This window comes from Malurus melanocephalus, unplaced genomic scaffold (assembly GCF_030028575.1).
Source record: "Malurus melanocephalus ecotype Western Australia unplaced genomic scaffold, MMel_1.1 scaffold_115, whole genome shotgun sequence".
In the NCBI taxonomy this organism is placed as follows: Eukaryota; Metazoa; Chordata; class Aves; order Passeriformes; family Maluridae; genus Malurus; species Malurus melanocephalus.
Window position 1 is genome coordinate 2,075,478 of NW_026623347.1, and position 14,908 is coordinate 2,090,385.

At 42.1% G+C, this 14,908-nt stretch overlaps 1 protein-coding gene across 1 annotated transcript in view; it reads left to right on the forward strand.

Moving 5' to 3' along the window:
* The window catches only part of LOC130575686 (mitotic spindle assembly checkpoint protein MAD1-like), a gene marked incomplete at its 3' end in the record, with an annotated part of 188,555 nt that overhangs the window by 126,645 nt on the left and 47,002 nt on the right, over positions 1-14,908 (forward strand). The window contains exon 12 of the mRNA XM_057369757.1: positions 11,824-11,964. Coding sequence (XP_057225740.1) covers positions 11,824-11,964 — 141 coding nt within the window. The remainder of the gene's footprint in view (positions 1-11,823; positions 11,965-14,908) is intronic.

The following is a 14,908-nucleotide window of genomic DNA, read 5'->3' on the forward strand; positions in this document are numbered from 1 at the left end:
TGTCCAGGAACCTGCTCTGAAGAATTCCATGGAACATCTTTCTGGAGAGAAAGGGAAGCCAGGAGAACTGGGGAGGCTGAGGGGACGATATCTCAAGAGCTTTCAAACCTCAACATTTGTGCAGATCTGAGTCTGCCCAGTGCTGATAATGGAATCCATTGAAAATGGCTCCATCTCACACAGCACTGGCTGCTGAGATAAAGGTGAATTTGAGGAAGATTGYACTGAGGCAGGAGTGTGCCAGGTTTATTGAAAGGCACTTTATTAAATAATAGAATGGTATTTTCCAAATGGAAGCGGAAGAACCAAATATAGCAACAGATACGTGACTTTATTTTAAATTTCTTACTTCAGAAGAAGAAAAATTGTTCTGATAGTATTTCCTGACACATCACAATGGACTTTTTTTTCCAGAGATGGGACAAATTTAGCAATGACTGTTGTGTGCTTAAATGCTGCTGTGCAAAAGGGTCTATTGTTATCTTTTTGTTTCCTTGAGGACTTGGTTGGAAACTCAAAATTCTGTAATTCTGTGGTGGGTTGGGTGTCCTTTGGATTGTCTTTCTGGTAGGTGGAACACAGCAAAGGCTAAAATTCAACTCGAGTTCTTCAGAGTTATCCAGAAAGTTCTGYGTGRTGGAAAWAGGATAATCATCATTMAATGTTTGCTGTTGACCAGGTTTTSTGTGGTCTTACACAGCAGGGAGGGACTTTTCCCCCTCTGTTYCTGTGTCATTTGTTTGGCAGTTTTTTCTGTGATTATCCCATATTTTGTTCACTTTTAAGTTGTGCCCAGAAATAGAAAAGCTGATGGTCTGTTTCATTCTCCMAAATGTGGCAGTTCATTACTATGAAAACAAACCAAAAGGTTTAGTTTGCAGCAAAGGAGATTTTTTGATACGGTGTTTCTCTTCTTTATTGAAAATGAAAATGTTGTGGTCAAGTATTAATTAAATGGCTSATGTATGTTTTGGTCTCATACATTYAATCMMAATTTTTTTCAGATGTGTATWATGAATRTCTTTCCTAAACAATGTTTTTCTTCTCGTAAACTGATTTTCCACTTGTTTTTAATGAAGCACGACTTCAGTGCCTCACATTTTGTGTAATGGTTTGAGCATAACGTTCTTGATGCCAATCAGTTTTGAGGAAAGATTTTGTTGACTTAATATTGGAGAGACAGTGGAGAGAGAGAGAAAAGAAAGGAATTTCATTTTCTCTGAATGAATTTTATAGTGTTTAGTGATGYCAAAGGGAGGGTGTTCACTGAGTGGCAGCCAGTGTTAAAATCAGCTCTCCAAACTGGTAGGCTGTTTTAAAGTAAAAATTTCAGTTCTGAAATGTTTAAATTTGAGGAAATTTGTACACGTGGGCTGTTGCCACGAGAACTGGAGATTCTGTCTCAGGTGTAGAGATGAATCTTCCTTTCTGGTGTTTTTTGCTGCTGAGGGAGGATTATTAAAGAGATTTTTTTGCTGTTTTTTTGTCATCCCTGGCTCAGCAGCTTTTGGGAGAGCACCTTGTCCTGTTGCTCTGACCATGCCAGGAGGGGGTGAGAATGCCCCTGTAACTCACAGAACTGGAGAAGGCACCCAGGACTCTGTGCCTTCATCATTTCTCTTCACTTATTCGTTATTTCCCTTCACCCAATTCAGCCAAAAATGCTGCAGAATTGAGAGCAGCAGCCAGACATGGGTGATGAGASTGTGAAAGATGGGGAAAGCAGTTTTTTGCTGGAAAAAAATGATGATTGGATTTGTTTACCTCAAAAAGCACCCAAAGAAGAGGTGACAATTTGAAAGCAGAGTCTAATGAATGAATGGTTTAGAGAAGTTGTTAGGGAGTTGTTTTTCCTTGTCGGTGCAAGGCAACAACAAAGGTGTTCAATGGAGCTGAAAGGTGGCAAATTAAAAGCTGATAAAAGAAAATGCATTTTCGAGCAATGRAAAATAAAAGTAATGGGATTTATTTCCGCCAGAAAACTGGCAAGGTCAGGAGTTTCTCAGAGTCCAGAAAGAGTGGGTATTTATAGGATCAATAAAAGTATTTCAAATGTATTAATCAGATATCATTTCTCTGGAGTTGGGAAGCTCAAGGTGAAGGTGCAGTTTATATTTATACATACATACATACATATATATATATGTATATAAACTATGTGTATAGTTTATATTTAGTTTATAGATAAAAAAGGATGTATTTTATATATATATATATATAAAAGTTTATTTTCAAAGGGCACCAGTTAAACATGGAAACTTTATTATGTGAGGAATGTGAAACATATCTTATTAGTAAGATATGGTAATTATCACCATTATGATAATAATAATTATTATTATGGTAATATATATATATATTATATATTACATTTATATATATTATATATATATATATTATATTAAAAATTAGTATTTTAACCTCATGCAAGCAAAGCATAGATTTTCAGGTCAAAGTAAAGTCTTGTCATTGCCTTGCCCTGGATAAATCACTGGGTGTGATTATTTAATCTGGTCTAATCTTATTGTTGGGAGCATGTTTTGGGTGTGAAATCACCCTTTATGGTTGTTACTGTTTCAAGATGAATATACCTGGGTATTCTTTTGCTTTTTGGGCTGTCAGGACCAAGAGCTGTGTTCCCTCTGTCCCCTCTGCTGTGAGAATCCTTTATAAAGATAATGCACAAGTGCTACAGGTGACCTGGGAGATAACTTGATGTATAATTTGTGAAATTTTATTGGAATCACTGATCTTCTATACCCTGGAGGCAGTAGAGAGAATATTTTATGAACTTAAGCAAAGCATGTGAAATTATTAATATTTTCTAATAAAGCAGTCAGGTGATGTGTGTTCTGAYGCGTCACCTAAAATCCCTTTTTTCTTTGCCTTCCTCCAAAAGGCACAGCTGCTGTATTTGTGGAGCTGTTGACACTTCATGAGGGGATCAAGGAATTTCTTCTGAGTTCAGTGGAATGTGCTGTGTTGGATTGGATGAACTCATGTCTGGTTTTTTCTTTTTTTTTGTCCTGCTTCAGTTCAGGAGCAGAGTCCAGGTGGTGGGGCCATTCCTCSTCCCTCATTCTTGCAGAGATATCTGTGCTCCTTTGAGCATAGTTCAGTTTACTTTTCTCCCGAGTTAATGACATTTAAGTGGTTAAAACTGCAGTAAATTGGTTGTTAAGTGCTTTAGAGGCCAATAGCTGGGTTACTTAGTGGACAGGAGGAAAAAGAGATCTGAGGGTAAGAATGAACATAGAGGTGAATTTTTATGCACTGCAGACACTGGCAGCATAAAAGAATCTGATGTACCTTCACAAAAAGTTCTCTTTTTTTCTTATTTGTAATTCTTCTTTTTTTTTATTTTTATTTTTTTAATTTTTTTTTTTATTTGAGTAGGTGAATGACACACAATTTTGTATTGTCAGAAAGGAAGGATGAATCCATCCCCTTCTCAGCTGCATGCTTTCCCTCTGGCAGTGATGTTAATCTAGTGGCTAGGTTGAGGAAGGTATGTTGGGGTGTTTTGGGGTGTTCTTTTTTTTAAAGAAATTCTTGTTTTTCACGTGTGAAATTCTTGTTTTTCACGGTGCTGGTGTCAGGTGGTGAGTGATCCTGAGCTGAGGCAGGTGAATAAAGCAGCTTCACACACACAATTGCCACTGCCCAAGCAGTGGGGCTGTGAGAAATGGCAGGAAAAAGAAGTTTTTTTGGGAATAAAGAGATGACAAACACACCGAGACAGAAATTCCAGCTCACTCTGGAGACAGGCAGCGGTGAGCGTTCCAGTAGAACGAAGAAAAAAATCATACAATTATTCCACAGCAGCAGGAGGCTAAGAAACATAACTAAACATGTTAAACTCGCTGTGAAGCAAGAGGACCCCAGGGGTATTTTAGTCAGATAATATTTAATTTGTTGCAGTGTCAGTTGTGTGATTGCTTGTCAGCTGGCATATGGATGTGCCATGAGCAAAGCGGGGTTTTCGGAGACCACGCACAATTTTCCAGGAGATGGTAAGCAGGAGATTTATCAGAGACGGATTAAAAGAGCTACAGTGGATTTATTTGCTCTGGTCCATTGCCAGGAGAGAAGGCAAGCTGAGCTCTCTGCAGAGAAGTGTTGGAGGAGAGGGACAAGAGCTAGAAAGGGAGGGTTGTAAATCAGAATACGAGAGGGTGTGAGGTGTACCCAGGTATTTATGAGAGGGCAGTTAGAGCTGAATGCTGGCCAAAAGAGCAATGGGATTGCTGASTTCCTCCAGAATTTAAGAATGGTTAGTTGGGAAGCCAGGAGTGTTTCTGAATGCCTTGTTCTGGTACCTGAAATCTCTGATCCCCACTGCCTGATTGTCTCCTCCCRTTGCCACATTTTCCTTGGGTCGCTGCTTTCTCCAGATTTCCAGCTTTGGGAGGAAAGTTGCTGTTCAACTTGAACGAGAGATGGTGGCTTTCCTTGCAAGAAAATGGCTCTTCTCTGAGGGTTAGAACACTGATAAAAACCATCCCTTGCACAGGGATGATGGCCCAGATTCCTGGTTTGCTCATGCTCATGGTCTTCTCATGATTTTGCACCTTTCTGACCTCTCCCCACCTACTCCTGTTAGGCATGGATTYAAAAGAAGGAATATTTTATTTGTCCTGGAGAAGCCTCAGTTATAGGGCACAGCACATCTGGAAGGCTCCTTTATAGGTTAAATCCATCTTTAGATTCCTGCAGTAGCTTTATATTGGCTTGAGGGGCAAAAACACAAGCAGTGTGTTGATGTATAGACAGTCACATTTGAAAATTAAGGATATTTAAAAAAAATGTTTCCTAATGGTCTTGTCAGTGCAAGGGTAGTGAAGTCTGCTGGATGTTTTTATTTTTATGACTTTAACGGGCTTTTTTTTCTGTAAATGGTGTTTTAATTGAGGTCTTGAGTAGAAAGTCAATGGTGTGTGTATACATATGTGTCTGCAGTCAGTTCTGATTTGCAAAGTAATGTGAAAATAGGTCAGCCACACAGAGAAACGTTGGGAAAGGGCTGTAGCTGAGGAAGAAGCTGTTTGTAGGTTTGGGAGTAGCAAATTTTGGTTTAAAGATGATTTTTATAGAAAAAAAAGGATGGTAAGAGGAAGGGGAACCATTTGCCTTCTGGTGATCATAGATGCTGCTGAAAGCAAGGAAGGGTTGAGAAGTTTTTGGTAATTTAACTTTTGCTGGTTTTGTTTGGCCAAGARCTCTTGGGGTTTTSTTCTGGGAGAGTCCATTAGCATCTRTGCTAATTAGCAGTGCTCAGAGAGGGAGCTAAGTCTGACCCAAAGTCTTTTTAGCCCCCTCCTCCCTGCAGGTCTGGGTCTTGCTGCCACTCAGGTATTGTTTTTCTCTTAAATTTTCCATAAAGCAATGGGCTTTGTTTCATCACCCCGGTGCAAACCCATTCCTCTAAATTACAGGGATGCTGTTGAATTGTAATTCTCCACTTTGATAAACACATCACTGGAGTTAAGATTTATCACATTTATTATTTGCCTTTATTCAGTAGACAATTTACCTGTCAAAGAAGGAAATTAGACTGTTTTGATATTATTCATATTAAGGCTCAGTTGATTGTTTCTTGTCCCTAATTCTTCTCTAGCTGCTTGCAATTTGATTGTTAATGTTTTCTTCAAGTATTTTATGAGATCCCAAAATATTGAAGTGATTTATAATTGCCAGAYTTTGTATCTTCTCCTCCATCCTTCTTTTTAAAAGGTTGGGTCTGTTCCTCTGTCCTATTTTCAGTTGCTCTCTTGCCATTTGTGAGCTCCTCAAAGATRGCTGCTCATGGACCAGAAATTAATGTGATTAATTTTATCAAGTAACCTAAGAATATATTTTGTCAATAGGTCCTGACACAGTCTGATATATTTAAGTATTCTTCCGTTTTTTCCAGCCATATTTTGGTTTATATTCCTATACCTCACACTGCCAATTTTGATAATGTTAAACATCAAGACCCCTTTACCCATCTCCCTCTTYCTATATATGAGTTTAAAGCAAGAAAGCCCAGACCTCTGTTACACAGTTTCTCTCTTTTATTTGTGTTTTTACGAGAAATAGTTAGCTAAATTATACCTGATTGCAAATAGCATCTGTTTGATGTTGAAGCTCCATATCTTTCTTCAGTCTTGAAATTTTCCCTTATTACAACTAATTTGGATCTTGGAGTCTGGAGATGAAGAGGAGGGGAAAGAAATCTTGCCACTGATTTCTGATAATGAAGCAGCCTATTAACATTCTCCAAAAATTATCATTAATTAAACAAAAAGCTGATGTAATWCTGGGAATATTTCTGTGCCATCAAAAAAGCACCAAGTGGGAAATATAATTTTGATTTCACAGTGCAGAGTTCTGTCTCCTGCACGGGTTAGAGCCTGGCAGAGGAGTGAGAGAGCAAGTGAGCTGTGCTGTTGGGTTGTGGATTAATAGTCAGAGTTCACTGGTGTGGAAATACAGCAGATTTTACTGTGACTAGAATCTGTCATTAAAAAGCCATTATTGGAAGTGACCGGCACAATTCCTGCTCTCTCATTGCTAATGACAAAACAATCTGTTCTTTAAAAAAACAACAACCCTATATTTTCTGGCAGAGAACAGTGCAGGAGACTCACCAGAACAGAAGCGGGGTTGAAGAGAGGCAGCTGAAAGATTTATTGATCAATAAACCAGACAATTACAGCTTGTTTATAAAAGGAAAAAAAAAATAAAAAAAAAAGCCACCTCAAACCTCAGGCCTGCRAGCAACACTGAGACTCTAATAATGATAACTCTGGCATCCAGCTTGAAACGATAAAAGTCAATAGGAAGATATAGGATTTCAATAAAATTATGACACTAGATAAACTTTACCCCAGGAACACATTTTCCCGTGGTGTGTGACTGACTTCAGTTAGATTTGTAACTTTAATTTCTTTCTTATTGATTTTTCTTTTCTCCAACTAATTAGAAAGTCTGTGGTGAGCAGGGTGTGTGTGTGTTTGAAGAGGGGCTAACGAGCAGCAGCAGCCCAAGGGCCTGGACTGATCTGTACATATATAAGGTCAGACACATTTTTACATTTTTTTGGCTACATTTTACTCTTCAGTTGCTCCCCATCGCTGGCTCTGATGCTCCTCAGTGTGCTGTTTGTGGGATGCCCTTTTTGTGCTGCAGTGACCTGGGGGGTGATGGTTATGGTGGTGCTTCCCTAAAATTACCCCAAAAGTCCTGGAGGAGCCCACTTGTATTCCTGYTGTTTCTAAACCACTCTGGCATGTGTTTGCTGCAGAAAAGGGACTTTCTCTGAGCTTCAAGCCACTTGTCTACCAGGTCAAATTTGGGTTAAACACAGAGGGAGCAGAAGAGCTGGTGGGAGGGCTGGGGAGAAACTTCATTTTAGGGGTGGCATTTTGCACAGGTACCATCCCCTTCCTTCCCACAGCACATTTTCAAGGGATTAGCTCCAGTTTCTGGTTAARATGATAAAATGTGTTTTCTTCTTAGTTACTTATGTAATAGTAGGAGGAATATTTATTTGATGAATGGTGCTGGCAGAAGGAAGGGAAACTGTTCAACCGTTGAAAAAAATCACTATCCTTCCTCTTTTCCAAACCAGCATCTCCTCAAACACAGCTGCAAGCTGCAGCACCAGGGTTTGCTGCGGGGCATTCATTTCCTAAGTTTATAATGAACATCCAAATTATTATTCTGCTTTTTAGGGTTTGGAATGAGCTGCATCTCTGTTGGGGTGTTGATTTAGAACTGGTTAAGGTGAAGAGCAGCTGGAATTGTGTCAGGATTGGTCTGTGGTGAGTTAGCAGAGATTCACCCCGTGCTGGGTAAGGTTTGGAAATTCCCAGGGGAATTGCTTTTCAGTAATTCTGATGAATATTCTCCAGATAGGAAGCAGGAAAGCAGCTGTATTACAATAAAGGTTACAAAGGGCATCTGAAAGTGCCTGGGGGGGATTTTGATGGAAAATGAGGAAATACTGCAGCAATTACCAAATTAGGATTACATTTTAGAGACTCKTTTTAAACAGAGGACTTCTCAACAAGAACTTCTGTTTCCTGCCAAACTAACAAGATCTTTAGGAGGGAGGGAAAAGCTTTCAVTAAGTGCTCTTGATGGGGAGAAATTTCAAAAATGAAGCTGGGGACCACTTGTTGGAAGCTGAGAATTGATTTCACTAACAGTATTAATATTTAGAAATAATTAAAGAGGATAAGTAAACTCCAAGATCAAGTGTTTAATTGTGCCGCCTTTTAGTTCAGCTTTTCAGAACTTTTTTTTTTTTCCCAATACAGCTTCTGCTGTGTTTACCATGTGTGATTTTTCCTTGAGAAGTTTATTCTTCATTTTAAAGAGAGGGGGCAAGGGCTGTGGTTGATTTTAGGGGAAGGACAGCCTGTAGGGTTGGATGTGCTYACATGAAAGCAGGAATTTGTTCTCCTCAAAGCTCCACAGCTCAAGGAACTGCTGGGATATGATGGGGTTGACTCAAACGACCTTGTGTTCATCAGTTAATTGGAAGCCAAGTGTGATGGGAGTTGCCAGGGGTCCTGTTTGCTTTTGAAAAAAAACACCAAGGATTTTGGGRCTGCCCTGCTGTAACGTAGCAGTGGTAAATTATCCCATGGATGGAAGATGTTTAGGAGAAAATTAGGACAGCGGAGCAGCTCGGAGTGTGGAGGAGAGAGGATGCTCTAATTGCAAATCTAATTGCACCAACATGCAAGGCTCAAACCAATACCTTCACTAAATGCTGTCATTATCTTCTCTCTGTGCTCTAAAAAGTGATTTGGCTGCACRTGGGGAATGGAGTTCATCTCCTGAGCAAAAGCAGTTTGCCTTATGGAGAATGCACTGGGCAGACTGGGAATGCACTGTGGGTACTGGAGGGGAGAGGAGGAGGATGGAGAGATCCTGTCTTGCTAAACAAGTTCATTTGGGTTTGCTTTTGCAGTAACACACAAGTGTTTCCTTTCACGTGTCTGTYATATGAATAATTCTAAAAGATGGCAAAATTGTTTCCCTGGAAAAATATTTTTCTTCCGTCAAATCTGGGCTAGGAGTGGTAATAGCTGCTGGTATTATTTATGTTAAAACCTGCTTTTCTTTATAATTTTCTCAACTCAGTTCCTGTATCCTCAGGCTGTCCTTCAGTCTTGGGGTCCTTTTGACCAGCCCAGCTATCCTGGCTGACCTTTCAGTCCATGACATGCTTTGAGCACGCTGTACCTCTGCCAGTGCCCCCAGTCTTGCTGTCACACCTTGAATTTGAACATTCCTTCCCTTCCTGCACGGCCACTCGCTGTCCACGTTCTGTCTTTGACCTTTAGATGTGGAAGGAGGAGATAACCTTTGCATCCAGGCAGAGCTGGGCTGTTCAAGGTCACCTTCACTGTCTGAAATTTTTGCATTTAGGGGTGTGGTGAAAAGGGTCTCCTTTCCTACCCCAACAATTCCTGATTTCCCCAAGAGAGCAGGGAAGCATTTCAGTGCAGCTGAGCTGGGTTTATRAAATGCTGCACTGGCCTGGGCTGGATGTGATCTGTCCCAGTGATCTGAGGCCACTTGGAGTGTTTGGTGGCAGAATTCCCACCAGGGAGCTGCTTTGTCCAGAGYGCTCCTGCATTTCTGTAGCAGGGGGGTAGCAAACTTCAGCAGTGAAAGGCTTCAAATTTTGGGCTCTTTGTGTTTATAAAAAAGAGCACAGGGGCCTGTGCTGCTCTGACTCTGTKCTGTCACCTCAAAAGCATCAAGGTTCTTCATGCAGTCAAAAGATGGAACGCTCCATCAGGTGCTAATCCCCTCGTGCGTATTGCAGTGCAAGCAGTCAGCTCCTTAACACACAAAATTCCTGAAATTTTCCTTTGCTCCGTCCTTCCTCTCCATTAATGCCTTGGAGGGAGGCATTAGGTGCTGTCTGAAGCTGGAATGTATTAGGAATACTTCAGCCAGGAGCCCACACAAAAAGTTTTAGCTTTGAACCCAAACCTTGTAGTTGGGAAGGCGCTCTCAGGGAGGGGAGAAGGATCCTCGTGTGTGACTTTCTCTGCAAATGCTCGGTTATAATTGCCAGCAAATAGAGAGAAGTGAGCCAAACACACTGCCTGCCAGACATTAACCTCTGAAGAAATGTTTGCTACAAGCCCTGAGTGCTGCAGCATTTAACGAGTGATAAGTCACATAACATTTTGAGGATATTTGCTCTCAGCCACTTTGTTCGATGTCAAATCTGTTTCATTTCTGTTGTGACAATTCTGTTCTTTCTTTGCTGAGACTCTGGCAGGAAAAACGTCAAGTACAACACTAAATATTTTGCAGAGGAAAYCCATTCAGCCATGTTGAATTAGAAGAGCATCTCCAGGAAGAAGGCAGGCTCTGTTTTCAGTTGCCATCTGCTTGTTAGAGTGTCTGCATGTTGCTTTCCCGCAAAGGATGTGGGGCTTTATAGACACAAGACAGCCTGATTTTTCAGTTTCCACAGCAGCAACATTTATTTTATTACAACTGTGTGCTCATCTGTGGTGTGGAGATGATCAGCATACATCCATCGGAGTTGAGTTGCCGCGTTAAAAGTGGACAAAACCATAGAAGGCTCTGGAAACGCAGTCGGGGGTTTTATGCGTGAATGTTTTCGCTGTTGAGCATGGTCAGGGGTTTTATTCATGAATATTTTTGCTGTTGAGTGTGGTCAGGGGTGTTATTCCTGAATGTTTTCTCTGTTGAACGCAGTTAGGGGTGTTATCCTTCAATGTTTTTGCTGTTGAGTGTGGTCAGGGGTTTTATTCGTTAATATTTTTGCTGTTGAGCACCGTCAGGGGTTTTATTTGTGAATATTTTCATTGCTTGGCATGGTCAGGGGCATTATCCCTCAATGTTTTTGCTGTTGAGCGTGGTCAGATGTTTTATTTGTTAATATTTTCGCTGTTGAGCATGATCAGGTGTTTTATTCGTGATTATTTTCATTGTTGAGCGTGGTCAGGGGCGTTATCCCTGAACGTTTTTGCTGTTGAACATGGTCAGATGTTTTATTTGTGAATATTTTCACTGTTGAGTGCAATCAGGGGCATTATCCCTGGATGTTTTCGCTGTTGAACATGGTCAGGTGTTTTATTTGTTAATATTTTCGCTGTTGAGCACGGTCAGGAGCGTTATCCCTGAACGTTTTCGCTATTGACCATGGTTGGGGGTTTTATACCTGAACGTTTTCACTGTTGAGCACAGTCAGGGGCGTTATCCCTGAACGTTTTCGCTGTTGAACGTGGTCAGATGTTTCATCTGTGAATATTTTCACTGTTGAGCTCTGTCAGGGGCGTTATCCCGGGAGGTTTTTGCTGTTGAGCATGATTGGGGGTTTTATCCCTGGATGTTCTCACTGTTGAGCGCAGTCAGGGGTGTTATCCCTGGACGTTTTCGCTGTTGAACGTGGTCAGATGTTTTATTTGTGAATATTTTCACTGTTGAGTTGAGTTGAGTTGAGTTGCCATGTAAAAAGTGGGCAAAACCGTAGAAGGCTCTGGAAACGCAGTCGGGGGTTTTATGCGTGAATGTTTTCACTGTTGAGTGTGATCAGGGGCGTTATTCCTGAAGGTTTTCACTGTTGAGCGTGGTCAGGGGCGTTATCCCGGATGTTTTCACTGTTGAGTGCAGTTGGGGGTTTTATTTGTTAATATTTTTGCTGTTGAGTGTGGTTGGAGTTTTTATACCTGAACGTTTTCACTGTTGAGTGTGATCAGGGGTTTTATCCCTGAACATTCTCACCATTGAGCGTGGTCAGAACCATTCTCCCTCACAGTTGTGCCGTTGTTCCCGCAGGAGCGCGACGGGATGCGGGCGATCCTGGAGTCGTACGACAGCGAGCTGACCCCGGCCGAGCACTCGCCGCAGCTGAGCCGCCGCATGCGCGAGGCTGAGGAGCTGGTGCAGAAACTGCACGCCCACCACGCCGAGCTGGAGGTAACAAACTGCTCCAAACCCCAGGGGACTGAATTACTGAGAGCTCCAAAATTGAATTACCTGGTGACGGGATGTCACGATCCGCTTAACTCAAGCGGGAGTCGTGAGGAGTTCGTTGTCAGAATCTCAGAGTGCAAAAGGAACAAGGAGGCAAATATATATATTTTAAATAATCAGGAATAATTTATTTGGATATTTTGCGATAGAAAAGGGTGAGAGAGAGAGGCAGAAAGAGAGAGGGAGAGGGTGGGGTTATAGCTACCAATGGCTCTGAGGAATCCTACAAGGTTCCATGGGTTCGCCAGCGTCTGTCGGGGAGATCTCAATCAGGGTCTTCTCAGAGAGACTTTTATAGTCTTTTTGAAAGTGGGTGGCAGCAAGCCAGGGGGGTTGTGAAGCATGGAAACCTGATGGAAACTCGCAAAGCATGGAGAAATCGGCTGAGCAGTGGGGAAAGAATGTCCATTGTTCCATGGGGTGTGCAGTATGGGGTCACACCGCTCTCTTTCCGTCAGAAGCAGCGCAGCCATCCATGGTTTACACGCTGTACCTTCCAGCCTAGGAGCTGGAAATCTGGCAGTCATCCCACCCTGATCAGGCTYGGACTCCTTTAAGCAAAAAGTCCTCCTTTCTTCCCCTCGGGGTTCTCCTTTTTGGGGTGTTCAGTCTCGATGATCGTGAGACAGTCAAAGGTCTTCTGTACGGTCTCCTACACGGGATCTGCTCTTACGGGAGGTTTGTGATGTTTGTGCTTTGAAATTCCAGGATGGACAAGACCCATGAGTTATTGTTCTGTAGCTGAAGTTGGCAAACACCAAAAATAATCACCTTTGGGTGTGATGAGTGTGCTGCAAGGCTGGAGGGACAGCCACTCCCTGGGGTGAAGGGGAACTGAAGGGGTGGCAGGTGTGGGGTGTTTGTGGTGTTGGCAAAGTGATTCTCTCTYTCACATGTGCAATCAAAGCTCTCCTGCACCCAGTGAGAGCAACTTGTGTTGGGAACAGCTTGACTTAAGGGGTGAAGAAGTAAAGTATTTGTCTGCTGTAAATTCTTCACTCCTTGGCATTGGGCCTGAAAAGCTCAGATCGCTATTAAATGCTTTTTACTCGGTTTTCTCTGAGAAAGAAAACATTCTGCACAAAGGTGGAAGTATTTCTGAAAGGAATTTTTATATTCTCCTTAGTTCTCTTTTTGAAAATTTGAAAYGTGGCTTTGGTGAGGTGAATGTTAACGTGCATTGGCCAAATCGTTTCTCTCTTCTGTTGTGCTCAGTCCTGGTGGAATGGGCTTTATGCTGAAATATTGGGAATATGCCTGTGATCTTAAAGCTTGGCAGTTTTATTACATTAGGCTTTACAATGATCATAAGGATGTGAGTGTTTCTTCATGTCTAATTCCATCATTGTGCAGGTTTAGATGCTATAACTCAGCTGGAGTAAACTGGTAGAAATTGCTCTGTGGGTTCATGCTCAAGACAGAGTGAAATGTCTCACTCTGCACAAAACTCCCTTGTTTCTGGCATCTTTAAAAATGCTCTTTCCTTGTTTTGGGAGATGGGGACTTATTTCAGGCAGTACTCGCTCCAGCAATCTTTGAATCCTTCAAACAGCACGATGTGGTGTGGATCATTGTCCTGGGACAGATCCACATCATTTCTGTTTCTCAGAAAAGGAATTCTGCAAAGTTTTGGGCGAGCTGATAGAGAAGTTAGCTGGTAACACCAATAAAATGGAAATTTCCCTGAATTTGTCTGCCTCAGAATGTTTCTGTTTCATCTTTTGAACACTGTTTTGCTTCCCAGCAGACACTGTTTTGCTTCAGAGCAGGATAAAATGATGCTGGCACAAAGGGATAGGTGGCTATTTTATCCTGCTTCCCTAGCAGTCCCCAACAGTGGCTCTAGGTTGTTGAAGGGAGATTTTCTGAATTGTTTCCTTGAATATGTCAGGTATGCTGTGTTGTCTTCAGGCAACAAATTATCTTTTCTTCCTCGGATGAAAGCGGAGAAGAGTGTGGGAACCATTTGGTTATACCCCTTTAATTATTTATAGGGAACAAATTCTAACTTTATTTTCATGGATATGGATTAAGGGCTACATGGAAAATTTCAGAAAGGAGCTGTGTCCTCTGGAGGTTTGCTGGGTGTGATGTCAACCTTTAAGCCTTTCAAAGACTTTGCTAGAAGCAGGATTCAAAGCCCTGATATTTTCCTCTYAAAGTAAAAATTTACGCTTTGGCTTGATTGTGTTTGCCTTTCTGACTGCAGTGTTGGCTGCTGAATCCCATCTGTTTTTTGAGATTTTTTTTTTGTGGGGGGTGAAGATTGTTTTGTTCCAGTAAAAATCGGAAAACTGGGAAGGGAAATTGAGGTAGAGACAGGACCCCTGGTGCTTCATCATCAGGAGCAGCAGCTGTAATCAGCTGCCAGCAGATCAAAGCTGCTGAGATGGTCGATGGCAGCTATTAATAACTCCTGCCATAATGCTCTGCACCCTCCCAGCCCTGCTGAGCCTCCCCACGAGTTTTGGAGATGTTGACACCTGCGTGACTCAGCTCACAAACAGAGGAGATGCTGCAATGGGGCACCTTGGAGCYTCTGCTCTTGGAGATGTGGGACAAGCAGGCTCTGTAGGAGGGAAAAAAGTGGAAATTCAGAGTGTTTAAATCAGTTTGGGACAAGGTTTGGAGCATCCTGGAWGGGCTGGGAGGAGCAGGAGAGCTCACCTGGAGCATCACACACGGGGCARCAAAGGAACCAGAGCACGGCTGCTCCAGGGAAATCCAKGGAGGGCAGYGATGGAGCTGAGCTGGAAAGGACTGGCTGACACTTTTTGGGAGGCTAGGATGGTTCARGTGTGGAAAACAATCAAATCCAGCAGTTAGAAGGGGCTGTGCTGCTGTGGACACCCCCAGAGCAGTCTCTGGCCCCAGCAGACAGAGGGCA